At 39.4% G+C, this 27,203-nt stretch overlaps 1 protein-coding gene across 3 annotated transcripts in view; it reads left to right on the forward strand.

The window, feature by feature from the left end:
- Nucleotides 1-280: 280 nt before the first annotated feature.
- The window catches only part of PIGK (phosphatidylinositol glycan anchor biosynthesis class K), a 104,016-nt gene continuing 77,093 nt past the window's right edge, over nucleotides 281-27,203 (forward strand). The window contains exons 1-4 of one of the 3 annotated variants that reach the window (XM_008059692.1): nucleotides 281-412; nucleotides 6,858-6,911; nucleotides 12,105-12,196; nucleotides 25,127-25,262. In XM_008059692.1, coding sequence (XP_008057883.1) covers nucleotides 320-412; nucleotides 6,858-6,911; nucleotides 12,105-12,196; nucleotides 25,127-25,262 — 375 coding nt within the window. In that variant the 5' untranslated portion in view covers nucleotides 281-319. Of the gene's footprint in view, nucleotides 413-2,918; nucleotides 2,978-6,857; nucleotides 6,912-12,104; nucleotides 12,197-25,126; nucleotides 25,263-27,203 lie in introns of those variants that run through there. The other 2 variants (XM_021713107.1, XM_021713109.1) reach the window with 2 other exon arrangements.

Consider the following 27,203-nt stretch of genomic DNA (forward strand, 5'->3'; position numbering starts at 1 on the left):
TTTTTAAACTTTATGGGATGACAGCTTTTTCCCCCCCCCCTCACCTTTCCATTTTTCCTTTTTAAATGTTAGACCTGTTTTACAACACAAAAACTAAAAATGCACGGAAAGACAAAGGGTCAAGCACACCGCACCGGGGTCGCCCCAGCTACGTGGAAACTCCAGGCGGGACGGAGCGCGGTCTACGGGCGAGGGGCGAGGGGGCGGAGTCGAGCCGGCGCGACGGCGTCGCAAAGAGCGAAGCACACCCGGCCCGGCCGCGCTGCTTGACGGCACTCGCCCCGCCCCTCCAGGTGCGGGAAGTCTGAAGCCGGCAAACATGGCCGCCGCCCGCCGCTTCGACCGGGCTGCGGCTGCACCGGCGGCCTTGTTGCTCTTGTCCTTCGGCGGCTTGGCCGCTGCTGGCGTCGAGGTAGGAGCCAGGCTCTTTTGACCACAGGGCCGCGGGAGGCCGCTGTGCCGGGGCGGCGAGCGCCCGGCGGACGTCAGCTGCTCGCAGCTGGGGGAAGCCCGGAGGCAGTCAGGCCCTGGAGGCTGGGCCGCGGGGAGGGGGTCCCCGGGCCCCGGGTCGGGCAGCGGGGATCTGCTTCGGCTTTCGACGTGATACACGGAAAGATCCCGGTCCTGGGAGACAGAGGAGGCCCGGAGCCTTTGCGCCTACGTGTGTGCGGGTGTCGCGGGGGACCTACGGGCGAGAGGCTGGCGACATTCCTGGTCGGGAGTTCCTGCCGCCGACCTGCAGCCCTCGCCTTTGGTAGAGTCCGATGGCCACGGTGTTCCATCCTGGGCTGCCCCTGTCCGCCCCCCCTTTTTGGCGGCCACAGGACGTTCTGGCACTCTCTAAGACTTGTACTATCCTCTGTGCTCTGAGGATTTCTCAGTCCAGTTCCACAGCCTCAATGTCTAGCATCATTTTCAGGCCTGCATAGGCAGCTGGCTAAGGGCCGGGGATAGCAGCCTGGGCAACTTGGGGAGGTCTCATCTTTACAATACAGTAAAAAATTAGCCGGGCGTGGTGGCGCATGCCTGTAGTCCCAGCTACCTGGAAGGCTGAGGCGAAAGGATCACCTGAGCCCAGCAGGTCGAGGCTGCGGTGACCGTGAGCATGCCACTGCACTCCAGCGTGGGCGACGGAGTGAGACTCCGACACAAACAAACAAACAAACAAACGTGTCCAAAGTTTCCTCTTCTGCTTATTCCACCTCCTTTTAAAAACACCCTGAAAGACCAAGCACCCCTTTTCTCCTGCATTTCTTAACCTAGAAATGCCCCTAAGCTAGAAATTGAGGAGTTGTCATAAACACCTCTCTTTATCCCACTTACTAATTGTCACTGAATTCTGTGATTGGAATTCTTAAAATTGCTTTCACCTTTCCAGTTTCACTGGCTTAGATCAGGCCGTGATCATTTCTTGCCTGGACTCTTTCAATTACTTTATCTTGCTTCCCCTTGGCTTCCACACTCCCTTGATGCTAGGTAGGCGTCATACAATGTAAGCCTGATCAGGTTATTCTTCTGGTTAAATCTTTTAAATGTTTCTCCATTGCATAAAGAATAAGGTCTAAGTGTTATGATCTGGTCCTTGCCTACTTTTTCAGTCTTCCATACTGGAAGCCTCTTCTTCCCACTGCCTCCAAAGCCTTGACCTTGCTACTGACACACAAAAAAATACCAAGCATGGACTTTGTATATATCCATGAGTTACTGTTAATCTATGTATTCAATGTTAATATAGCATATTTTCAAGATAATATGAATCAATAGAAGTTCTACTATTTTTCTTCTTTATTCCAGTGGATTATCTTGCATATTTCATTTTGGATATCATTACTCTTTTTTATATAATTGCTGTACTTTTTCACCTTAACGTGTTTTATGTGTTCTGTTTCCTTTGTTCATTTACTAAGAGGCAGTAAAACCACAACCTCTGTAGAACCTTTCTCTATTACCTTTCCTTTACTGTTGCCATTTGTACACCTAGATTGCACTCATGTCTAATCATTTACAACAACCCCTGCATGCTCTGTAGTATCTGTTATTCCATCATCTCTCACTTAGACTAGATGGGAGCAAGAGTTCCCTAGCCAATTTGCCTTGAAACATTCTTTTTTCCTTCCCTTCTGTTCTCCAAGCTGCAACCAGAGTAACTTTCTAAAAATGCAAATCTGACCATGTCACTCATGTTCACCTTAATGTAGCTCTAAAGGTAAAGAATGAACACACAAACCAAGCCCTGCATACATTGGCCCCTTACTACACATCCAGTTTTTTCTCTTTCATTCTCAGACTTCTAATTATGCTAATCTTTCAGGTTCTCCAAACCTTTAAGCTCCCTTTTGCCATTAGGGCTCACATTCCTTCTATCGGAAATTGTCTTTCCTCCTCTCTAGTGAATATTGACCTTCTTGAGGGTCATGTACCTCTGTATTCGAAACTAAAATCCGTTCAGGATATTTCACAAGTCTTCAGAAATAGATGCTTTACATTCTGACCAATGTTGCCTTCACTTTAAACAATGTCTCTGACTCTTTTAATATAAGTATTTTAAATGACACAATGATTATACATATTTATGAGTTACAGTGTGGTATGTATACAATGTGCAATGATTAAATCAGAGTAATAAGCATAGCCATCACTTGAAACCTTTGTTACTTCTTCGCGTTGGTAACATTCAGAATGTTGGAAGAGAGTTCTAGCTATTTGGGAAAAATACAGTAAAATATTGTTTCCTATAGTTACCCTCAAGGGCTAGATGACATCAGCTATAATAGCCACTATTCTACTATTTCTATGAGATCCGCTTTTTAAACCTCCGCATAGGAGTGCGAAGATGTGGTATTTATCTTTCTGTGCTTATTCCACTCAGCGTAATGTTCGTGTTGCTGCAAGTGACAGGATTTCCTTCTTGTGGTTGAACAGCCCTCCATTGTGTGTGTCCGCCATGTGGGCTTCGTTCATCTGTTGGTGGACACAGGTCAGTTGCATGACTTGGTAGCGTAAGTCGTACTGCAGCCAGCATGAGGTGCAAACATCTCTCTGACATACTTGCCTTCATCCTCTGGATGTACATCCAGTGGGAGGATAGGCCAGGTTGGTTTGTTCTTGCTGCTTGATCTCCTTGAGGTGCATCACTTGGCTATTTTGGGGTTTTTTGATATAGACATCTATTGTTAGAGAATGTCCTTCCAGGGCTTTGGTATGTTGTATTTCTATTTTTATTTGCAAGAGATTTTCAAGGGGGAAATGTGGAGATGTTTGTCAAAGGGTTCAAAGTGTCAGTTATGCAGGATAAATATGTTTTGGAGGTCTAATGCCCAGCATGGTGATTATGGTTAATAATACTGTATTGTATACTTGAAATTTGCTAAGAGAATTAATCTTCATTGCTCTTGCCACAAAAAATAATAGCTATTTGGGGTTAATAGATACGTTGATGAGCATTATTGTGGTAATCATTTCATACTGTATATCAAAATATCACATTGTGAACTTAAATATGTACAATTTTTATTTGTTAAGTATAACTGAATAAAACTGGGTGGAAAAAAAAAAGATTTTCAAATTCTTTTTTTTTTTTCCTCTTGATTTATTGGTCATTCAGAAGCATGTTGTGTAATTTCCATGTCTTTGAATAGCTTCCAAAGTTTCTCTAGTTAATTGTTTTTTAGTTTTATTTTGTTGTGGTTAGAAAAGGTTCTTGATATGATTTTGTTATTTAAACATTTGTTGAGACTATGTGGCCTAGCATAGCAGTTCCCAACCTTTTTAGCATCAGGGACTAGTTTCGTGGAAGACAGTTCTTCCATGGACTGGTGGAAGGGTGGTCTTGGGATGATTCAAGCGCAGAGCATTTATTGTGCACTGTATTTCTATAATTACATTGTAATATATAATGAAATAATTATACAACTCACCAAAAATAAAAAGAGGTGTGTATGGAAGTGGTAAATAAGATAATGGGCAGGCCATGCATGGATGAAAATAAGTATTGGATTCTGACTTAAAGCCTGTCACCAGATGTAGCTGTACAATTGAAGTACATCCACTCACTTGTCACTCATTGATAGGGTTTTGATATGAGCCCACAAGCAACTGATTTATTATGGTCTCTGTGCAGTCAAACCTCACTGCTAATGTTCTTCTGTATTTGCAGTCATTCCCAGCACTAGCTTCACCTCCTGGGTTCTACCTCAGATCATCAGGCATTAGATTCTCATAAGGAAGTGCAGTTCACGTGTGCAGTTCACAATAGAGTCTGTGCTCCTATGAGAATCTAGTGCCGCCACTGTTGTGACAGAAAATGGAGCTCAGGTGGTCATGCAAGTGACGGGGAGCGGCTGTAAATACAGATGAAGCTTTGCTCGCTCTCCTGCTGTGTGACCTGGTTCCTAAAAGGCCACGGATTGGTACAGTATAGTGCTGTTTAAATTTGATGTGTCTTTGCTGGTTTTTCTGTTAAGATGAGCGGTCTGTTGCAGTCCCCAGCTATTTTTGTGTTGTGATCTGCCTCTTCCTTTGTATCTAATATTTGCTTTATATATCTGGGTGCTCCAGTGTGGGGTGCATACATATTTAGAACTGTTATATTCTCTTGCTGAATTGATACCATTATTATGTAGTGACCCTTTTTTTGCCTCTTTCTGCAGTTTTTGACTTAAAGTTTATTTTAGCTGATACAAATGTAGCTGCCCCTGCTTATTTTTCCTTTGTGTATCATTTTTCATCCCTTCACTTTCAGTCTGTGTTTTTATAGGTGAAGTGGGTTTCTTCTAGGCAGCATGTAATTCACACACACACACACACACACACACACACACACACACAGGGGAGCGAAATTCATATTCTTGTTAGCCAAAAATTAACACTGCTAACATTTGTTAGGCAATCCCTATGTTCCAGTAATTACTACATTCTGTGAGTCAGAGAATATTAGTGTCACTTTATACATGGGAATATGGAGGCACAGAGAAATTAAGCAACTTTTTTATATAGCTAGTAACTAACAGAGCCAGATTTGAACCCAGACATTCTGACTGGTGTAGTCATTTGTAATGTTTGGGAGTAGATTGGAAGTCAGTATGGTTTAAATCCACTATTATTTTAATATAAAATCAAAATCATGTTCATTATATGTTTAATATATAATCAATTCATGTCAGGATGGTGCTAGAAGTTTTTAATGTCTCAAGATAGCAAGTTTAAATCAGACTTACTTTAGCAGGTTAGTGAAATGGTACATGGCAGAATAGAATGCTGAAGGATGTGTTTGCTCACATACATTGGTTAGTTCAAATATAGTACTCAGCACATGGTAGGAGTGGATTTTGAGTGAGATGTTAACGGGGAGTACCAGCACACGGTAGGAATGGATGTTGAGTGAAATGTTAACGGAAGCTCCTGGCACATGGTAGGATGCTGAATGAAATGTTAATGGGAAGAATGTTAACTGTTATGTGTGGAATCAAGACGTGACATAAGTCTTGAATGGGAAATAAGCATATGAGAAAGACCTGGTTGCGTTTGAGATAAGATGTTTGAATTCAGCAGTTTTTATGGATGTTTGTGCATATTTGTTAGATCTTTAATGTTTAATATTGTGACAATATTAAATAGTGAGATGGCATAATTCAGAGAGTTTAGAGAAGCAACAGAAATGACTATTAGATAATTTAAGGGCTAAAAAAGATGTCTGTGATAAGTTTAAGGGGTGATAATTGTGTTTTAATTGAGGACATAGGGAGATTATGTTATTTCTCACAAGAAGCTCATAGGATAAAAACTTCCTTCCTATATGATATTACTGAAAGTGAAATATTCATCTTTGAGATGTTGAGAAATTGCTTGGCATAGGCATTTTCATCTTGCGTTCTTATTGCAGAGAGTGACCACTTCCATAGAGGGATTATCTGAGCTTGGCCTAAAAGGAGATTTTGGAAGTTATAGCTTTGGAGTACAGCCTCTATGTGATGAGACCACTTACCTTATTTTGAACCCGTCATCCATGTCATTTCAGTTTTCTGTGGGAGACTCTTGCTTTGTTCACTGCCAGTAGGGGCATTTGGGCCATGTAATCATTATTCAAAAAAATGTTCATTTAGAATCTGTTGTGTGACAGACTTACTTGGGATACATCAGTGAATATAACTGATGGAAGTGTCTGCCCTACCGGAGCTTACATTCTATTGGGCAAAGACAGATCATTAATAATAAGCATAATTGGTAAGTTAATGATATATAATGTAAGAAGATGATAAACACAATATAGAAAATAAATCATGGCATGGCAAATGGTGGAATGAGGTAGTAATTCTAAATGATAGCTTTGTTAAATTTGCTGGACAAACATTTTATGTTCTCTATTGTGTACACTTTCTACCTTTAAAATAATTCTCAGGGTATGGGAAATAGTAAGTTGTGAGTTATATGATACACTTTTATTTGTGTAACGCTGAATACATTTTAAAGCAGAAGCTCTTATGCATTTTTACAGTCCTCAGATAGCACTGCGATATAGGGGTGGCATTGTTTCTATTTTGCATATAAAGAAGCAGTCTCAAGGAAGTTGAGTACCTTAATCAAGGTTACTCCGCTTAATCAGTGTTTAAGCCAAGACCAAGCCCAAAGCTCCAGACTTCCAGATTAGGACTTTTTTCCTTATACTATCTTAAGCCATAAGCTCTTTTGATTTTTCATTTTGTCCATAAGGTCAAATACTGGAATCTTCATAAACTTGTGTCAGATGACTGTGATTACACTGTAAAAACACCATGGGTCTGAATTGTCCTTTATCAGTCTTTATTCTGGGAAACTGTGGCTTTTTCTTCTAATCATTTTGCTTTTATTTTGTCTGATAGGACCAAGCAGAACAATTCTTTAGAAGTGGCCATACAAACAACTGGGCTGTTCTGGTAAGTACATTCTGTAAAGGTATACCTTGCTGTTCACACTAGACATGTGTCTGAGAAATTTTGTGTGAATCAGATTTTTGAAAATAAAACTTATTTTCAAATATAACAAAAATTCCTTATTTTGATTTGGCTATATTTTAACTTGACCACTAATAGTATTCAAGTAATATTCTTTGCCTTCAATATATATGTCAAATGTTGATCTGTAGCAAATATAAGAATAAATTAGGAGTGCTACTGTTAAACCATTCCTAAGGTCAGAGGTAGAGTAGCTGAATGTTTGAGGCCTTATAAGCTCATTGAGAATCATTTCATACGAGCATGTAATTATCTACAGTTTGCTAGAAGCAAATAGAGTGATTACAGCTGTTATACATATTTAATAAAAGGTAGAATTGTTTTAGTGCTGAAAACTAGTATTTTTAATCTGTAATATTAATTTATACTCTCTACTTATTTTTATTTTTTCAGTTTTTTCTTTTACAAAAATAATAAATGACCATTGTAGAAAATTCAAATGATACAGAAAAGTTTAAAAGAGGACAGACTAATTTTTTGTTATATGCATTTCACCTCCATTAAAAAAAAAAAAAGGACAGGGAAAATGTCTTTAAGTCTTTAAGTCCTACATTCCAGCATCAGTATTTTGGTGAGTGTCTCTCTAGCCCTCTCCATCCAGCATGAAGATATAGAGATACATGATTTTACATAACTGGAATCATTCCTGTCATTTTGTAGTCCCTTAGCGTAGCTTTGGGATCTTTCCCTGCCAGTGGGTATGGAGATGTATAATCTTTTCCAGCTGGCTTTTTAAAAATTTTTGTTTTGTTTTGTTTTGGAGTCTCACTCTGTCACCCAGACTGGAGTGCAGTGGCTGCTCCTGGTCACCGCAGCCTCGGCCTGCTGGGCTCCGGCGATCCTTCCGCCTCAGCTGTCCAAGTAGCTAGAACTACAGGCGCGCGCTACCACGCCCGGCTCATTTTGATTTATTGTAAAGGTGAGGTCTCTCCAAGTTGCCCAGGCAGGTCTCGAACCCGCGGGCTCAGGCAGTCCACTCACCTCAGCCTCCCAAAGGCGCAGGATTACAGGCTGAGCCACCGAGCCCGGCTTTTTTTTTAATTTTTAATTTTATGATTGTACCATAATCTTCAGTTCATGGGCATTTTGTTTTCAAGTTTTTCATTACAGCAAACAGGGCTGTGTTGACCATCTTTATTTACGTCTTTGTGAACTTGTGAACCTGACTGATTTTCTCTTTAGGGTAAATTCCTAGACATAAGAATACAAGGTTTTATGGAGCATCATAGCCCTTCAGAAAGGCTTTGCCTCTTTTTCTAAATCCAAGTAAACTATGTATTATTAACTTGTCTTTTCTTTTTGACTACTGGACAGCAAAGTAAATTTTGTTTTAATTTGTGTGGTTCTGATTCTTAGTAAGGTTTGCTTATTGGCCTGTTTTTTCTTCTGCTTTCCCCTACTCGCCTTATTGTGAATTATCATCTTTCATTTTTCTGGATTTATAGATTTGTATTTTGAGTTCCCCAAATAGAATACATGTAATCATTTTTATTTTTCTGTGCTTGGAAAATATTTGGATAGTGATTTCACTTGGGAGGTTTCATTTAATGACATTTTTCATGATTAGAAGACAATAATTTTGCCTTCATGAAAAAAAGTGCCTAAGGATTGACTGGAAAAAATGCTGAGGAAATAAAGAATGGGTTCAGAGAAGCAAGAAGGGAAGCTGGTTTTTGTGAAAAAGCGAGAGAGCTGAGAATGTAAGCGTCTCAAAGCCAGGACTACATCTTGGAAAAGGAGGGAAACTGGGGAACACAGGTAGTAAAGAGAGAGTGGGAATGTAAAGGGTGTGGGTGCTGGGAACAACTGTGAGACATTTTGGGTGGAGCGCAGTGGCACACTCACGGCCACCCCAGCATCCACCTGCTGGGCTCCAGTGATCCTTCTGCCTCAGCCTTCCAAGTAGGCAGAACTACAGGTGCACGCTACCACACCCAGTTCATTTTTTATTCATTGTAGAGATGAGGTCTCTCCAAGTTGCCCAGGCTGGTCTTGAACCCTCGGGCTCTGGCAATCCACTTGCCTCGGCCTCCCAAAGTGCTGGAATGACAGGCTGAGCCACTGAGCCTGGCCTGTGATACACTTTTATAAGGCTAGAGGCGGGTTGTCTGAATGTGTGAGGCCTTATTAGTTTATTATAGAGAACCATTTCATACAACATATAATTATCTACATTTTGCTAGAAGCAAATAGAGTGACTGCAGTTGCTATACATATTTGATTTAAATGTAATAGTGTTGTGATTAATTAGAACACTATGACGTGGGTTCATGACTCATTTTCTTGTTCTCTGAGAAAGAATACCTTCTCCATGCTACCCTCACAGGACATTTTCTGAAAGAATTGGACAAAAGCAGCTCAAGATAAGGAGAGAGATTTTCAGAGACTCCTTAATAGTGAGAAAGACTGTCAGGAGCCAGAGTGATCCACCAATTTGAGAGGATCACCTTGTTCTGCAGGAAGCTGTGGCTTTTCTAAGATTGTTTTCTTTATGAGGAATTCTTAGAAGAGGGAATAACTGCCCGTGTACAGATTACCAGGTGCCCAATGTCATCCTTCAGAACCAAGAGCCTGCCGGCTTCACTAACCCATGAAAGCCTTCCTCTACCCAAGACCCTCTCCAGTCTCAGGAACCTGGGCTTCAGATGAAAACACAGAGGGCGAAAAAGGGACGTTACCGAGCATTTCATCACAACTGCAGTTTTATCTATTAAGTTAGAGTAGTGAAACTTGATTAAGTTGTACTTACTTTTTTTTTTGAGTTGGAGTCTCGCTGTTGCCTAGACTGGAGTGCAGTGGCATGCTCCTGGCCACCGCAGCCTCGACCTGCTGGGCTCAATGGATCCTTCCGCCTCAGCCTTCCAAGTAGCTGGAACTACAGTTGTGCGCCACCATGCCTGGCTAATTTTTTTGATTTATTGGAGAGATGAGGTCTTGCCATGTTGCCCAGGCTGGTCTCGAACCCGTGGGCTCAGGCAATCCTCTTGCCTCGGCCTCCTCAAGTGCTGGGATTATAGGGTTGAGCCACCGTGCCTGGCCAATTCTACTTTCTTAAAAGGAAAATTGTGAAATCTGGCCAGATCTTGTCGATGATACTGAAAATGTATTTCCTTCAGAGTTATATTGTTCACTTAAAAAAAAATCTAGGTTTTCCCTCCAGTGTGAACGAACTTGTCCTTAGCCTTGACCAGGTGATCCCTTTGCTCTTGTAAAATGATTGAGGAGACTCTGGCCACTAGAGGGCGATGGAAGAAAAACTGGATTCCATTTTAGTCCAGCGATCTGCTTTGGATAACATTTTTGCCTCTGTTTAATTGTTTAAAAAAATTATAAAGATAATTCATACTCATGGTTAAAAAAGTGCAGTGAGGAAGGGTATACACGAAGTTATTGCATCTCTCTGTGACCCTTCTCTGTATTCTCTAATGACAATCACTCTTGCCAGCTTCTTGTATGTAATTTCAGAAATTTCCCAGGAGAGTTGTCACATTGGTGTTTGTTCCTCCCCACTCTTGGAGACTGATGGGTCACACCACATGCCCTTTCAGACCCTGCTTTTTTATTTTTATTTCTGGTATTTCACTCAGTAAATATGTGATAATTTATACTGAGTTGGTATTTCCTAGACCTTTGGTTTTTCCACCTTAGTTTTCTAGAAAATTGGTGAAAATGAGGGTGGTTCTTAGGTTTATGCTCATTGAATAATATAATAGATACAAAAAAATAGCCTCTTGTGGATGTACTGAAAATATTGACTTTTATTGTGACTAATTCAGATATAAATTGTTTTAAACTATTTTTGTTTCAAATTAGGGAACCTACAGATTTCTTACTACTTATAGGCAGTGATCTGGCTTCTAGCTTTTGGTTTTGATTTTTGCTAATACAGGCCATGTTATAATGAAAGTCTGGAGTACGTATTTTTGCATACTTGTATGAGCTAACGCAGACGATACGCACGTTTTGGAACTTGGCTTTGTGCTGCAGGTTTCTCTCCTGGAAGGATTACCTTCACCCTCCCACCAGTAAGCTCTAGAACTTCCCCACCCCTTTGCCAATACTGAGAGTCGTCAGACGTTTTTGTGCTCATCAGTCTGGCTTGTATTTTTTAAAAGTTGAGTGGTTATCTTTAAGAGTTTCATTGTCTATTTTTAATACTTTTCGTTATGACATGCTTGTTCTTAACTTTTCCTTATTTAAAAAAATTAGATTGTTCATTTTTCTTACTGAGTTATAATGTATGAAAATCAGCTCCTGTAATATTATATCAAGCTTATGGTATTTTTGAGATACGGAGTTTTACAGTTTTATGTAGTCAAAATTTTTAGTCTTTTCCTTATTGCATTCCAGGTAGAAACGTATTTTAATTTAAAAAAAGCCTGTGCAGTTCCGTTCTGTTTGGCAAGGGCAAGAGCGCCTGGCTTGGCATAAGCTTGGCATGTGGTGAGAGGCAGGCGTGTGCCCGGTGGACATGGTACCCACCAGGCCCGGGCTCTGTTGGCCTCCCTGAGTATGGATTCACAGGAGCACTGTCTTTGAAGCATGGAGTTCGATTTCCCTTGCACCTTTGCTGTAATTTTTAGAAATCTTTTTCTAAGTGTGAAGCATGGTTGAAGTGTTTCTAGTTTTTTGTTCAGCTTAGTAGCTTCTTTATAATGCATTCTTTCACGTGTATATAAAATTGTTCTGTGAGTTATGTTGTAGCCTCACAACGAAGAAGAGATCTAGACAGAAATGAATAGTTTTTAAGCCAATGTAGCTAATTTTATTCCTATTCTGTGAAGAGATTGTAGACAGTCTTTTGATTTTTCTAAAGAATTTAATCTTTTAGAAATAGGAATGTTATAGAAACAGAGATTGAGAGTAACAAAGTTGGCTCAGTATTTGATTAAATTCTCCTAAGATTTGTGTTCTCTTAAGCTGAGTGGTCTTTTTAATTTAATACCAGTTCTGAAAGACCCCTCTTTAGAGATTGGTTTTTATTGACAATTCTTAATGTTCTTTGCTGTTTCTAAGCCTGAATTATGACATAGACATCTGCATATCTTAAAGAAAAGTATATAACTCTGTGCTTATTTGATGCATACAAATCATATTTTTGTTTTAATACTTTAGGTATGTACATCCCGATTCTGGTTTAATTACCGACATGTTGCAAATACTCTTTCTGTTTATAGAAGTGTCAAGAGGCTAGGTATTCCTGACAGGTAAGAAACTTTAATTAGTAAAACTTAACTTTGAATTCAGTGAAGATCACCCTTAGATAGTTGTTATTATAATTGTGTTTTTGTGTTGCTTTTGAAAAGATAAAGAAAGTTGATTTGAAGTTATTTTGTTGTTGTTGGAATCTACTACCATGTATAAAGTAAATGTTACTTAAGACCATAGTGGCAGATTATCTAAAAGAACAATCAACTAGTAAGGTAAAAAGATTGTATAAAGTATATTTGCTTAGTACTACTTAGTACTGATTGCCTCCGTCAGGGTTTTTAATTGCAGGTAACAGAGGGCAATTCTGACTGATTCAAGCTGAAAAGCGAGTCGTTGAAAGCATATTGATTAGTGTACTGAACTGATGGGAAGGTTGTAGCCTTACACAGGAAAAAGGAAGACTAGGTAACAGAAAAGGCACAACTAAGAATCCTGACATAGACCCCTCTGATGACAGTAATGTGGCCGCACGTTGCTGAAGTCTAGGCTCGGCCACTGATGGCATAGCTGCTGGCACTGCCTTTGGAAACTCGGTGTTGCTGCTGCTTCCTGTTGCCAAAAGTCTGCCTTTGCTGCCCCAACTTCCTACTGCCTCTAGCTTTCATTGGGGCCTTGGAGGGAATGTCATATTGGAAGAGGCTAGGTTAAGCATCCGTGTTATGCTGGAGGGTAACTGGAAGGATGAGGATATGACCTTGTGAGCTCTACATAGGGAGGTGGGCTCTGCCTTATGTGAAGACGCATAAAGTGGGAACTTTCGTACTTCCAGGGAGGGAGTCAAGGCACTAGCAGACCCCACGCTTTCACCCACATCATGTCTTCTACCTAAGATTTGCTTGTGATAGAATTGTTTGCTGCTTACGAAATAGCTGTAGTGAGAACCTGCAGTTGGTTAGGTTTGGTTTATTTAGTACCTGTGCATCATTGTGGAAGGAGCTTTGTAGTCATATATGAATTTGAAATCTGCCTTTGGTGATGGTTTTGGTTAAGTTCCTTCACCGTACTTAGCCTGTTGTTTACATGTGTGACCTGGAGATTACAATACCTTCTGGGCAGGAGTCAAGTACTTACAGTGAAAACAAATAGGTATATGTGTAAAGGGCTGCAGGACCAGGAAGGAAGCAGCGAGCAAGCCAGGAAACAAAGTTGTATTGCTCTCCATGACTCCATGTAAACAGGTCACTTAAGTCTGATAAACTGATACAAATACGATTTGATTTCCACATTTCATCTAGAAATGAAGGCAACTAGATAACATTATGAAATTAAAAATTCCATCAAATTATGTCTGAGAAGGAGGTGGATTTGTTATATCAACTATGTAGGTATACTTCTTATCTTTTTGTCAGGAGACTTTTCTTAAATGGGGCTATGTGGTTGGCCTTTTGTTTTTTAACTGCTCTTCTCTGTACTTGGTATACTGCTCCAGAGAATCACTAGACATAGCTTGGCAATCGTTTTTACTTTGGTAAATGAATCTTTGCTCTGGGAATCAATCATTAAGGTACATTTGAACACTGTGAGTGAGATTTGGAGGGAGCTTTTAGACATAGAAGATAGCAATAGGTTGTATATTGTCTATTATGTTTAGTGGGTTTGTCCCTAGGTTTCCGAAGGATGTTCTTTAAAAGCTTTTTCTGTTTCAAATGATTGCTTGTCTGTAACTCTGTTTATGAAGTCTTGGTAATTGGGGATTTCAGCAGTTGATAAGTGAAGACATTCGTTACTTAGTGAATACAAACAGAAAAGATTCTGCGCAGCAGGTGTTGGACAAATACATAAATGTGTGACTTGGAAATAGTTTATCAGTTGTGCAAAGCAAACACAAGTTTGCACTTTGAAAGTGAAAATATTTGTTTCCCCTAAATTGTGTTAGTCCAGTGTTAGAAATTGTTAATCTTGTGTTAAAGACATTTTAGTAAATAGGCTGCCCAGGATTTTATAATGTTATTTCATGATATTGACTCAGGAAAAGGGATATTTCGAGGGGAAAGAGAAAAACCACACTGTTGAGACCCTCCTGATCTCTCCAGTGTGATTGTTACCAATTTCACAGCTAAGGTCTATGCAGGAGAGCTGTTTTGCACTTTGTGCCCCTCTTTTTTCTGTTACCTTACCCAGTCCTCAGTGATTTTGTTTTTATTCTTGATTTTAGCTTCCTGAAAGCTTTCACTGTTTTAAGGCAATTTTTTACCCTCAAATAACTGTTTGGACTAATTCCCTGTTTGGCTACCACCAATATGCTTAGTATGATTAAGAAGATGAAGAGACGGCATTAAGCAGGGGTTAGGTTCTAAAGTCAGCATGTGAGGCAAAAATGGAGACAAAATCACTCCAGAAAGTTTCTTAAATAGCACGTAAATTATTCATCAAGTCTACTACAGCCAGTTTCCGCCGGTGCTAGAACCGATTCCTGTTTTCTTTGTCTGAGCACTGGGTACAGTGGCTTACTTATGATGAGGGGCCGTGTTCTACAAAGCCCGTCCAGGTCTTGGACGATGAGAGGCACGAGGCGGGGGGGGGTGAGGGATGTAGCGTCCTAGCTCCCTTCTCATGTTTCCTCTGGGGATGCGCACATTTAGGGTTAGGTTGGGCGAGAGTTGTCTACTTTTTGGGGGGTTAAGTATGTAAGATTAATTCATAGAGCACGTTGTCTGTGTAATTTAAAAAAAACTTGATTTAACTCTACCACAAATCGGTGGATATGAGCTAAGGTAGTGGTCCCCATGATGCACTGTCTGTTTCTGTGTTAAATCCAATCACTTTCACTAATTGTTATTGTTGTTTTTAAAATCATATTGGCCCTACAGCTTTTGACTGGTGTTCTTTATGCTGCTGTGGACTTGGCCTTACCCATAAGAAGGCATTGTCTAAAGTGGAGCATTAATAAGACATCACAGCAATCCTACTGGGCAGTAATTCACTAAGTAACACCGAGAAGGGCATGGCTGTGATGGTTTTCTGAAAATGCTTGTGGCTTTCTCTTCAATTACAACAGTCGAGAGGAGGCCCGTTTCTGCTCTCCCCCCTCCCCCTGCAACACACATTCGCTGTCCACCGTGAGTCAGAGACTGTGTTGGGGATTTCATGAAGAATTGTTCTGTTTATTCCTGGAGGCCCTTATGAGAGGTTGTGTCCCCCTCTCATTTTACGTGTTAAAAATGCTTGCTCAGAGCGGTTAAACGACCCGCTTACGGTCTTTTAAATGTACCATGTATGGAAACAGAACCAGAATCTGAATTCAGGTCTTCTTCCTTTTTGGCCAGAGCAGTTCTATTACGGTGGTCTTCTCCCCAAGAGATTGCAACAGCTAATATTTATGTAGCACTTACAATTAGATGATTTTTAAATATACATGATCCCGCTTTATTCTTATGACAGTCTGTGGAGATTGATGTATTATGTGCATTGATTAAATCTCCACATGCTGAGTGTAGTGATTGGAGAGGTTGTGAAAATGGCTAACCAAATATATGTATAAGAAATGGCTCTTGGATATTCCCATTTTCTTTGTAGCTTTTGCAGCTAGCTGCGTCTTTATTGCTTCACGTTTCCGTACGTCAGCATCCCTGGTAGCTGTGGGACGGGCTTCTGGACCTCAGTGGCGGCTGTTTCCTCTCTGCTCAGGTCCCTTCCCCACTCACCCTACACACAGCGGTTGGAATCATCTTTCTCAGACACTGCTCTCACTTCTCACTCCCACCATCAGGAACCTGTGGTGGTGTTCTGTTGCCTGTCTAGCAAATCCGAAACTTTCTTCCCACCTTCAGGCTTTCACCATCGCTTTGCGGATTCCAACTTACTATGTTCATTTGTCGGTTGGTTGTGACATCTGCTACATAGTATTTGGTCACTCTCATTTCTGTTTTGACCATTTCGCTCACCTAGAATTTAATTAAGTGTTTAAATGATGAGCGTGCATAATTATACCCATCTTTATAGGTTTTCATAAGAATAAAATGAGTTAATGGATCTTAAGAGACTTCTCTAATTGTGAATGCTACATACACATTAACTGTTATGATTTCTGGGGGAGAAGACGGCGGCTGTGATATAAAAGCAATGCTCTGGAACCGAGAGCACCTGAATGTCTGTGATCTCCTTTCCTGCCCATCCACCTTTTCTTTGTTTCACTGTGTAGAACTTCTGAGATTGCTCTGGACATGGAAGTCACTGATGGTGTTTTAAGCCATTACAACTAGTTTATAAAATTTTCTAAATAATTATGTATAATTTAAAACTTAATTCCTTTATTATCTTACTTATTATTTTGGTATATTGATCATCATATATTATTTTATGATTTTTGTCTCATCTTTTATGGATGAGAGGACTTAATAATTTGGAATATATAATCATAGTTATCATGAGAGAATTTTAGTTCATACCTTTGAATGTTTTTCTTCCTGTCTCCTGTCACTTCCCAAGTTTTTTTCCTTAGATTCTCTTTAAAAATCTAAGTAATAGTGTTTGTCTACGGACACTTGTGTATTCTGTCATTTTGTTCACATGTTGACAGCTGATCTGTTGGTTACTCTACATGGTGTTCCTGGTGAAGAAATGTGTAAATCTTGAGTAGGGAAACATTTGGTATAGCTTGGACGCCGAACTGTGCGCTCTGAGGAGAATAATGACACAGTTCAGGGAGAATTTGGGCCACTACCTTCATGACCTTACATGTAGATAATAAGTGGAACCAATTTGCAAGCCTAAGAAGACCATGAAGGTGTTTTATGGAGCATAGGGGAGATTTCTTTATTGATTTAGAAATGGATGGGAAGAAGATTGGCAGTAGCGGGAAACTGGGGGCGAGGGGGAGGTAGGATTGCCAATAGCGAGAATCTGCCTGGGGAAGGTGGGGCACACCTCGTCCACAAGGGTCCCTGCATAATGAACACTTGTGGACCTAATCCTGAATTGTACCCCACATCTTTAAAAAATAAAAAAATTAAAAGTTAAGAAAAAAGACATGAGAAGGATTTGAGATGTTGAAAGTTACTTTTTCTTTCACTGATACCACTGTGTCTTCATGACTGTCATTATCTTCGTATTTAATAACTTGATTTTCTTGACCTTTTTCTTTTCTAGAATGATCTTGGCTGTTCTTTGGTCTTGGTGTTTCATATTAGTTTTAGAATTAGTTTGTCATGTTCTTTGCCTTGCAGTGAATTTAAAGATTAATTTAGAGAGAAATTCTTTTTGCTATTAAATCTTTCAATTTACGAATAAGGTATATCTCCATTTAATTATGTGTTTGGTAGCATTCAGTGAAGTTAAAAATTTTTTTTTCTCCATAAACATCTTTGGTAGAGTATAAAAATTATCTTATTTTTTTGTTGCTATTGTAAATAGTACCTTTCCAAAAATACACTTTCTAACTTCTGTTGCCGTTCATGCAGTTAGTTTTTGTATATTGTTCAACCAACTTGATGAACTCTTACTCATTCTAATAATTTGACTATAAATTCTTTTTTCATTGCTATAATATCTGTAAACAATGACAGTTTTCTTGCTTTCCAACCTTTGTACTTTTAATATTTTTTAAATCTTAAGAAGCTTTTCATATTTGAAAAATTTTGGAATAAAAATAGTCTTTTTTTTTTTTGAAAGTGAAGTATTTTATTTTCTTATGGCACCCTGGAAACTGTGTCTATGGAGTTGCTACCTGGGGTACCAACTCCAGTGTGGCAGAGGCTTTTAAGCCAGTGAATGTTCTGCCCAACTGCTGTAAGCCTCTTCCCTCATACCTGAGTTGTCGCCTGAAGGAGCAAAGAGAATAGCTGATGGGGAACCACACACACACACACACACACACACACACACACACACACGCCACATTGTCAGCTAGAAAGTTCTGGACAGTTGTCGTATTAAGAGCCTGTGCTGTTGAGAGTAAGCTTGTGTATTCTCAATTTGTGTCATTTAAACAGATGCAGGAATACAGGTGAGAAAAGGGCAGTTAGTTACTTTGTAGCCCCGAGATAAGAGTGATTGGGTGGTAGCAGTGGGAGTGACTTCAGAGTAAGTCAGACACATCTTGATGCTTCACCATGGAAAGTGGTGATAATAAGTATTTCTAAGGAACTTCCGAGGACTTTTAATGGAGAATTGACAGAAACAATGATCACTCTTGGTCATGTTATATCTGACTCAATGGTATTAAAAGGATAAGTGAAAATAACATTTGTGAATGGAATTTGATTTCTTTGGAGAAAAGATATTTTACAGAGTTTTTCTTTTTTGAGTTGGAGTCTCACTCTGTCGCCCAGACTGGAGTGCAGGGGCCGCTCCCGGCCACCGCAGCCTGCTGGGCTCCGGCGATCCTTCCGCCTCAGCCTTCCGAGTAGCTGGAACTATAGGCGCGCGCTACCACGCCCGGCTGATTTTTTGATTTATTGTAGAGATGAGGTCTCGAACCCGCGGGCTCAGGCAATCCACTCACTTAGTCTCCCAAAGGCACAGGATTACAGGCTGAGCCACCGAGCCCAGCTCTTACAGAGTTTTATATTGATGGTTTCTAAGAATCTGGCTTTAGCAAGAGTGGGAGATTAGTCAATTCAGCAAAAGGTGTCCTGACGTTAAATCCTTGCCCATCCATTAACTTAAATATTTAAAATTTGCATCTATCTGTAAGTCTTCAAATAATGAAATTCAGATATGTTATTTCAGAAAGTTAAACTCATATTAATTAGAACTTAATTCACCTACTTGTCAGTTTTTCAACCATACAGGACTTCTAAAGAAAAAAAGCAAAGAACAATCAAATATGGTCTTATTAGGGAGTTTGTTTTTAGGACTGATGTATTTTAGTCCTAAATGCATTTTAGAACTTATTCTGTATTTATTTCCTTTATCCTGTGCTCTGCTCCCGTTACCTCTAGCATATTTGGGCTAAATTTTAAATATTAGTAATCACTACTTCTATGTTAGAACTTGAAGAAATTTTTAAAGTTTCTTTTTTTTTTAACATTTAAAAAATTTTAAAATTGTGGGGTACAGTTAAGGGTTAGGTATACAAATATTCACTGTGCAGGTGCTCTTGTTGATGAGGTGTGACCCCCTTTCCCCAGATAGATATTGACTACCGTTAATCCCACCTCTCTTCCCCTCCCTCCCCCTAAAGTTTCTTATCTAAATATTGCTTTCTCTTTTATTCTTAATTTGGTTTTATGCTAAAATTCTGTACTGAGAGATCTTTTTAGAAGTTCTGTCATATTCCACATATCTCTACTCAATTTAAACCAGTTTTTTTCTTTTATTCCCTGGAAATTAAGTTCAGTGGTTAATTCTATAATCTTTCCTTGTTTGAATTTTTTAATAACCTTTAATCTTATTGAAATGTGGAATCCAAAAAGCTGATAACTTTGATAAAATTTTATAGTTAGTGCCTGAACAATTTAATGTGGAATGGTTAAATAACATTCATGTGAATGAGCACCATTATGTTGCTTTTAAAAATATATACTGTTGAATTACGTTCAATTTAGATTTATTAATATCTTCCAGTTAGTTACTCTTTGGCTTTGTCTGCGACAGTCCTCATTTTATATTTTTCCCCTTTTAATTTTTGTCAGATTGAAAAGCAGAGTGAAGGCAAAGTACCCTTCCCCAGTGCTGTGTCCTTGAATGTCTCTCCCCCTTTGCCAAAAGTAACACCTTAGAAGAAGCAGAGCCGTCTGAATTCTCTTAATGCTTAAGGCCTAGAGAAGAGAAAGAGGACCTTTTGGTTTTCTTGTCCTGTAAGAATAGAATTGTACCAGAGAAATGTTAGTGATGTTGCATATTTTTTAAGGCAATATGTATAATTCAGGCATGTGGTCAAGTCCGAGAAAATTGCTTGTAGCACCTAAAATGTTTACACAGATACTGTTAAAATCTGTTGGTGCTAAGCAAGATTCCAAGATACTTTTTATAAAAGCAGTTGAATTAGGGAGACTAACTCAGTATGGTCATTATTGGAGAAATAACAAAAGTGAAATTTCTGTTAAACATGAGAAGATATGAAAGATTTCACATAGTGAGTTCCATTATAATGGACTATGTACAATGCATCAAGGTTCAAAAGAAATTTATCCCATATATCTTAAAAGAGTAGGTTGTGCTGGATCAGTGGCATTCACAAATGCAACATTCCTGATTTTGACAGTTTCTGTGAGCCATCCAGAATGTTCAGGGAACGTAGTAACTTGCAATTTTAGTAATGTAATACACAGATTTGAATTTCAAGGGTGAGGCTGGGGTGCTTTAATAAGTCAGTAGATTGGTTAGCGGGGAGTTGAGCAATGGAAACCCGGAAGAAAGAGATGGAGAGCTTATCTACACTGTGCCGCTTTTAGCCCTGAGAGGGAGGGAGTGAGTGGGCATCTCTGCTGCTTGCCCCTCGCCCACTGTGGAAGGTGGTTAGGGTTGAGGGTTGTTGGAGGTGGAGAGGAAGCCGTGAAGCTTCAGGCTAGGCTACTGTGTCCGTGACTGAGAGTGCAAGTTAGGTGTGATCCCTGAGGAGATCTGGTGAGAGAGGACTGGCAGGTGGTAGCTCCAGGGCCCTTCTGCAGAGAGGAGGCAGGCTGTGGTGGGAGACCATCGAGAAGATGACGGAAAATTCAGCTGTGCCTAGTCCATGCACAGGAGAAATGACATGCTCCAGTGCTGTTCTGTGAGAGTTTGCTTAGGTCTCTGGATGGTTTCATTTGGAATTTCAGGAGCCTGTTGTTTTCATTAAGTGCCATTTATTAAGTGGCAATAATGAGGTCATGTGTCGAACTTAATCATCTTAGTTAAATTTTCAGTGTAAGAAAGACACATCATTAAATACTTTCAAGTTTTTTGAGTTTTTATTTCTAGTAATGTAAGTACACAATACTTGGCATCGGACAGTATAGGAATGGTAATTGGTTGATATTCAGCAAATTGAAAGTAATTCAGAAAATCTTGATGGTCCAGCAAGCATCTGAGCTTAGTGGATTTGCTGCGAGAGTTTCACAATGCATTGGTGGTTAGAGTTCATAACTTGGAGATTCTTCAAGATATGGAAAAGAAGGAAGAAAACCCAAAAAGTAAATTATCCTGGCAGTAAGCTGCTGGTAGCTTAATGTGATTCTAATAGTTATTAAATTGCTGTAGAGGCAACTGCAGAGTATCCTAAATAATTTATTGTTGGGGGAAAAAAGCAACACCTATTGGGCAGAAACCCAGAAATTTAAGAGGACATCAAAGATCCCTCTGACACTATCCCCTGCTGCTTTAATTTCAGCAACTATTCTAGCTTGGGATGATATTGTTGAAGATAAACCTGGCGATCTAAGGTAGTATCTAATTAGGCATGGCTGTAGGATGCTTAGCATTTTTGAGGAAATAGCTTAAAAACATTTTGGCCAATGCAATGTATTCAAATTTTATTAGTGAAAAAAATGTTAAGTTAGTGCCAGTCTATTAGAAATGAAAAGTCACACATTTATGAAATGGAGAGCTTGTCTACACTGTGCTGCTTTTAGCCCTGAGAGGGAGGGAGTGAGCGGGTGTCTCTGCTGCTTGCCTCTCGCCCACTGTGGAAGGTGGTTAGGGTCCAGAACTGTACAAGATTATTCAGCTGTTTAACAAATCTTTTTTTATACCCGTTGGCTGCTAGTTCCTGATTGGACTAAGGAAGAATCTGAGGGAGGTGGGCAAAGAATGCCAGAGCAGCCCGGTGTTTTCCGTGCTTGGGAAGCATCGTCATGGAAAAGGACATGAGACTAGTCTCCACAGGCTTTTGCCGAATCGGGTTTTAATGGCAATTTTTGAAAAGTTTTAAAATTTCATTTTGATGTTGATGATGATCTTTTAAAAAAGCCTATATAGGCATAATCCAGGTACTCTGTTTAGGTGAAATAGCATAAGGTGGTAGGAGCAGAAGATAATAGCAGGTTTTTTGGTTTATATCTAAGATTAATAAAGAAGTTTGCTTCACTAATATCTATTGTGTGCACTTAGAGTGGTCAATACATCTGACTTATAAGTAAGTAGATAGAGATAGGTGTATCCTCCCCACCTTTTTTTTAGTAATAGGAATGTGTGATTTTAAAAAATGTAGAACACATTTACATAAATAACTACTATATAGCTAAACTTGCAATATAATTTTAGTGCTCATTTTCTCTTTTGATTTGTGTTGAGAGAAGGCCATATGACATATGCTTTGTTTTGTCAAGTAGGTTTCGCAGGGGCTTGAAAAGAGTAAAGTGTGAATTGACTCATCACACGTGGTCGATCGGGCTTGCCAAACTGTAAGAATATCAGATTTTGTATCGACTGAAGATATATTTTGGGAATTTTGTCTTAATTTAACAAGATAATAAAGCAACTTGTTATTGTAATTTATAATAATGTAGTAGTAGGTCTTCAGTGTAGTTTTTTTTTGGTCTTTGATCCCAGTGATTGATTTGACACCCATTCAGTGCTTTAAATAACTGCTATGATGCTAACCAGGTGTTCATGTGAAAAAGACTCTTTGAGGAGTCATCAAGTGAGAGCTTATGATAACTGGCATTCAAAGAATGTTTATTGGCAAAAGCTCGCTTAAATATAAGATCTGATTGTCCTGAACAGTAAACAGAGCCTGGAGATTATGAATTGCGTGTCGTTCACCATACTTTTGTGAACAGACATTTTCTATATCTTGAGTTATGTTTATAGTATGATGTCAACAGACAGAAAAAATTTAATGTAGAACCAGACCTAAACCTCTTCTCTTAGATGTAACAGCAGTCATTTAGTTTTTGAAAAATAGCATTATCTTTCAAATGGGATTAGTGTTTTAAGAGTATTACTAGTTTGGCAATTTTGTCATTTTTTCTTGTTTCCATAGTTTTATAAGAACTTTAAGCCTAAGTAGTTCACTTACATGAATATATTTAAGCACTATTGTCTATCTAATTTAACATTTGGACCAAATGAGAATTACTTTTTTTCTTCAGAAAAGAGTTCTGAACATTTTTCAGTTTTAGAAACAGTGAATTAAAATACTGTGTTTGGACTTTTAAACCTTTGAAATCCATTCTTTTCCCCCTACTTGTTTCTCATTAATTCACATTATTAGAAATACAAAAATTTTAAATAATATGTTGATTATTTTAATCAAGGGTCTCAATACTTATACTGAAGCTCAAAATTATTTCTAGGAAAAATATTGGTTGAATTTCTGATTTCCAGCTGAAATGATTACTTCTTTATTAACCTGAAATGACTACTTTATGATTAATACTGAAATTATATAGATATTGATTAATTATTTAGTTTCATAGGGTGACATTAATCCTAAACAAAAATGTAGCCTAAAGGAATATTCATTTTTATATTGGCACTTGAAGGTCAGTTCAGTCCTGTTTAACACAAAAATATACAATTGGTAATAACAATGTACATTAATAATCTCCATAAATTATAAAAATGAGAAGATATATTTTCCATCTTAAGAGGAATGACTTTCAGAATTCTGTGAGAATGAATCAGTAACAGCTGAAGATCTGATCTTTGAAAGTGGCAGGGTTGGAATCCTTTCCGAGTAGAAATCTAGCCAATTTTTAAGAAAAATCACAATGTTTCAGTTTTGAACTTTAATGTATTTGGAACATATGCAGCAGAACATTTTCTTCTTGCTGTCTTCTGCCAAACTAATTATGTATGCCACATTGATTTTTCCCTTATGTTTAGGAAACTCAAGTGTATGGTAGAATTCAGAATTTCCTGATTCTTTTTTGCCAGTTTTAGGGGTAGAATCAAGATGAGAAGTATTTAAGAGAGATTTTAGAATTTCCTCTTAAGAAATTATATGCAAAAATGAAAACGTTTCATTCACTTGAAATTATTGAATGAGTACCTACTACGTACCAGGCACTTTTACTTAGCAGTTGCTCTGAGTGACCGTGTCAGCAGGACAGACACAGCTCCTGCCTTCAGAGAGCTTGTATTTTACTTGGGGCGGTGGTGAGAGGTGGTGGGAATTTCAGTTTCATAGATGTCCTATAGAAAAGAAAACACAACAAGATATGGAGTACCTTAGCTGAGCTTGGGATAATATGAACATGTGGCTGGAGGGAAGTTTAAGTGTCCTCAGTAGCCACTGAAGTGGAAAAGGGGTGGTGTGTTCTTGGAGCTGAAAGGCCAGAGTGGAGGGAGCCCCGTGAATGTGGGCGCAGGGGCTGAAGCTGGAGAGACCAGGGTGAACGAACCTTTAGACCACAGGAGTTTTGTTTCACTCTCAGGATAGTGGGGGTCCATGGACTGCAGGTGAATGCAGAGTGGGAGTCCTCGGAAGGGTTGGGTGGAAAAGTTTAGTGCTGTGACTTATTTAAGGGGGATGACGCTGGTGGCTGTCAGGAAAATGAACTGAAAGGGGCAAGGGCGGAGCAGGCCGGGCATCTGGGCAAGAGGGGTGGTGCTGTGTGAGGAGGCCGCAGGAGCTGGAGGAGCCAGGCGGTGGCAGGGCTGCCCTTGCGCTTCCCTTGGGCTTGTTACCTGAGCCCCTGTTTCCACATGCAAGCATCTGGGTGTGAGAGTTACATTCGCTGGGATGTCATAGTTGAGTGTGGACTCCGTAAAACCTGAGGATGGCAAGTATTTTAAGTGTTTGGGAAAGACAGTCAGCTTCTTGAGCTTCTCTTTGCTGGATGGCATAAAGTATACTTTCCTGGGAAAAAGATTAGGCTCTTACCTTCAAGTTCTGTTGGTAAGTTTATGCCAGATTGCTCCAGTTCTTCTACTTTAAAGCACATACGGCATAAGACTATTAAAAAATATTAAAGCCCCCTTTAAATATGCAGTTGAAAGTTTTGTTCCTTTTTAATGAGGGAAAGAATGAATATAATTACTGCATGGTATAAATAAAATGTGTGTGTTTAACTTTTTGCTTTCACTTAGATCGTGCATTTACTGGAGTTTTTTTTCCCTAGTCACATTGTCCTAATGCTTGCAGATGATATGGCATGCAATCCTAGAAACCCCAAACCAGCTACTGTGTTCAGCCACAAGAATATGGAACTCAATGTGTACGGAGATGACGTGGAAGTCGATTACCGCAGCTATGAGGTACATGGCGCGTCTAGCCCCAGTTCTGAAGTGTCAGTGTTACCTTTAGCAGTGGTAAAGTATATTGTCTTAATCTTTTTCTTTAAACTGAAATGTCACTGAAGCCTTGGTGTAGCTGTGTCTCTGGAGTTGATTTAAGAAACAATATGAGTAAAATATTGAAACATGAACTTTTCATGTGTGTATCCAGGATACAAAAACTTTATATGAGCTTATGTGTTACAGTATTTGAGTGGAGTTTCATGTGCCAGTTTTATTATACAGTACATGTATTTTATGATAAGTGTATGTTTTTCATATTTGATTAAAATTTCATTTTAGTATTTTTGGTAATTATACCAATTGTGGAGAAATTACAGTGACTAACAAAAAAACTCATCCTTGGATGATAACCATTTTTTTTTTTTTTTTTTTTAGTCGGAGTCTCACTCTGTTGCCCAGACTGGAGTGCAGTGGCCGCTCCCGGCCACCACAGCCTCGACCTGCTGGGCTCCGGCGATCCTTCCGCCTCAGCCTTCCAAGTAGCCGGAATTACAGGCATGCGCTACCACGCCCGGCTGATTTTTTGATTTATTGCAAAGATGAGGTCTCGCTGCCCAGGTGGGTCTCGAACCCGCGGGCTCAGGCAATCCACTCACCTCAGCCTCCCAAAGGCGCAGGATTACAGGCTGAGCCACCGAGCCTGGCTGATAACCATTTTTAACTTAGAGATAACCATTGTCAATATGCTTCTAGTGTTTTTGTGCATATATGATTAAAAATAAACGTATCAATATAAAAATGGCGTTATACTGTTTTTACCCTTTGAATTTTATTTCTTTTTTTTTTAAGAGTTAGAGTCTTGCTCTGTTGTCCAGGCTGGAGCACGGTGGTGTAATCAAAGCTCACTGTACCTTCGAATTCCTGGGCCGAAGCTATCCTCCTGCCTCAGCCTCTTTGTAGCTGGTATTACTGGCGCCTGCCACTACACCCGGCTGATTTTTCTGTTTTCCTGTAGAGACGCCTGGCCCCAGCGGTCTTCTCACCTAAGCCTCTCAATGTCCTGGCATTGTAGGTGTGAGTCACTGTGCCTGGCCTGAAGCTATTTTGTATTTCGTAGATTGTGAATATGTCTAAAATTTGAAGTCTTCCTTCATGAAGTCTTCCTAGATAATCCTTTTAACAAGCCTTTCAAGTTTCCTGTGTCTTCTTTTGAAGCCATTTTGAAAGCCTGTCTGTCTTCCCTTAGGCTGTACGCTCCTTAAAGGCCCATAGTTGATGTATCTTACACTTAGCAAGTACCTATAGCCTGTGATGGGCACTCAGAAATGTTTGTTCAATGATTTAAATGTGTGTCAGTGTTTGACCTTTTACTTCTTTGTTTAGTCATCTTAAATAGAGACCAGAAATTTCTCTTGCTTGTTGGCTAGCAAGCCGTTCTATTAAGTGGGGCATGGTAGGCATGCCTATAGTCCCAACTGCTCAGGAGGCTGAGGTGGGAGGATTGCTTGAATCTAGGAGTTCGAGGCTGCAGTGAGCTATGATTGCACCATAGTAGCACTATAACCTGGGTAACGGAGTGAGACCCCGTCTCAAAAAAAAAAAATCCTACTAAAACAATTAGCAATTTGCTGTCTTTTGGGAAAAAATGTAAGTTGAACAGTTTACACACACACAAATGCGTATAGCTACACATTTGCATGCTCATGATCTAGAGAAAACTTGAACAAAAAAGCTAGATAGATTTTCTCCTTTTTAAATTTAGATATGCATAATATATGACTTAGCTGTTAACTTTGAATTACCATCTTACTCCACAACTTTAAATATGCCTTCAAAGAATTGCAGAGGGCTAGAAGTTCCAGATTGGGAAATCCAAAGTGTTAGGAAATTTTCACATGTTAAAGATGCCCCTCTTAAGATCTGAGTAAGAAAATGCATTCAAATATTAAAGTCACATAA

Source organism: Carlito syrichta, unplaced genomic scaffold (genome assembly GCF_000164805.1).
Source record: "Carlito syrichta isolate Samal-C Ts95f unplaced genomic scaffold, Tarsius_syrichta-2.0.1 Scaffold91627, whole genome shotgun sequence".
In the NCBI taxonomy this organism is placed as follows: Eukaryota; Metazoa; Chordata; class Mammalia; order Primates; family Tarsiidae; genus Carlito; species Carlito syrichta.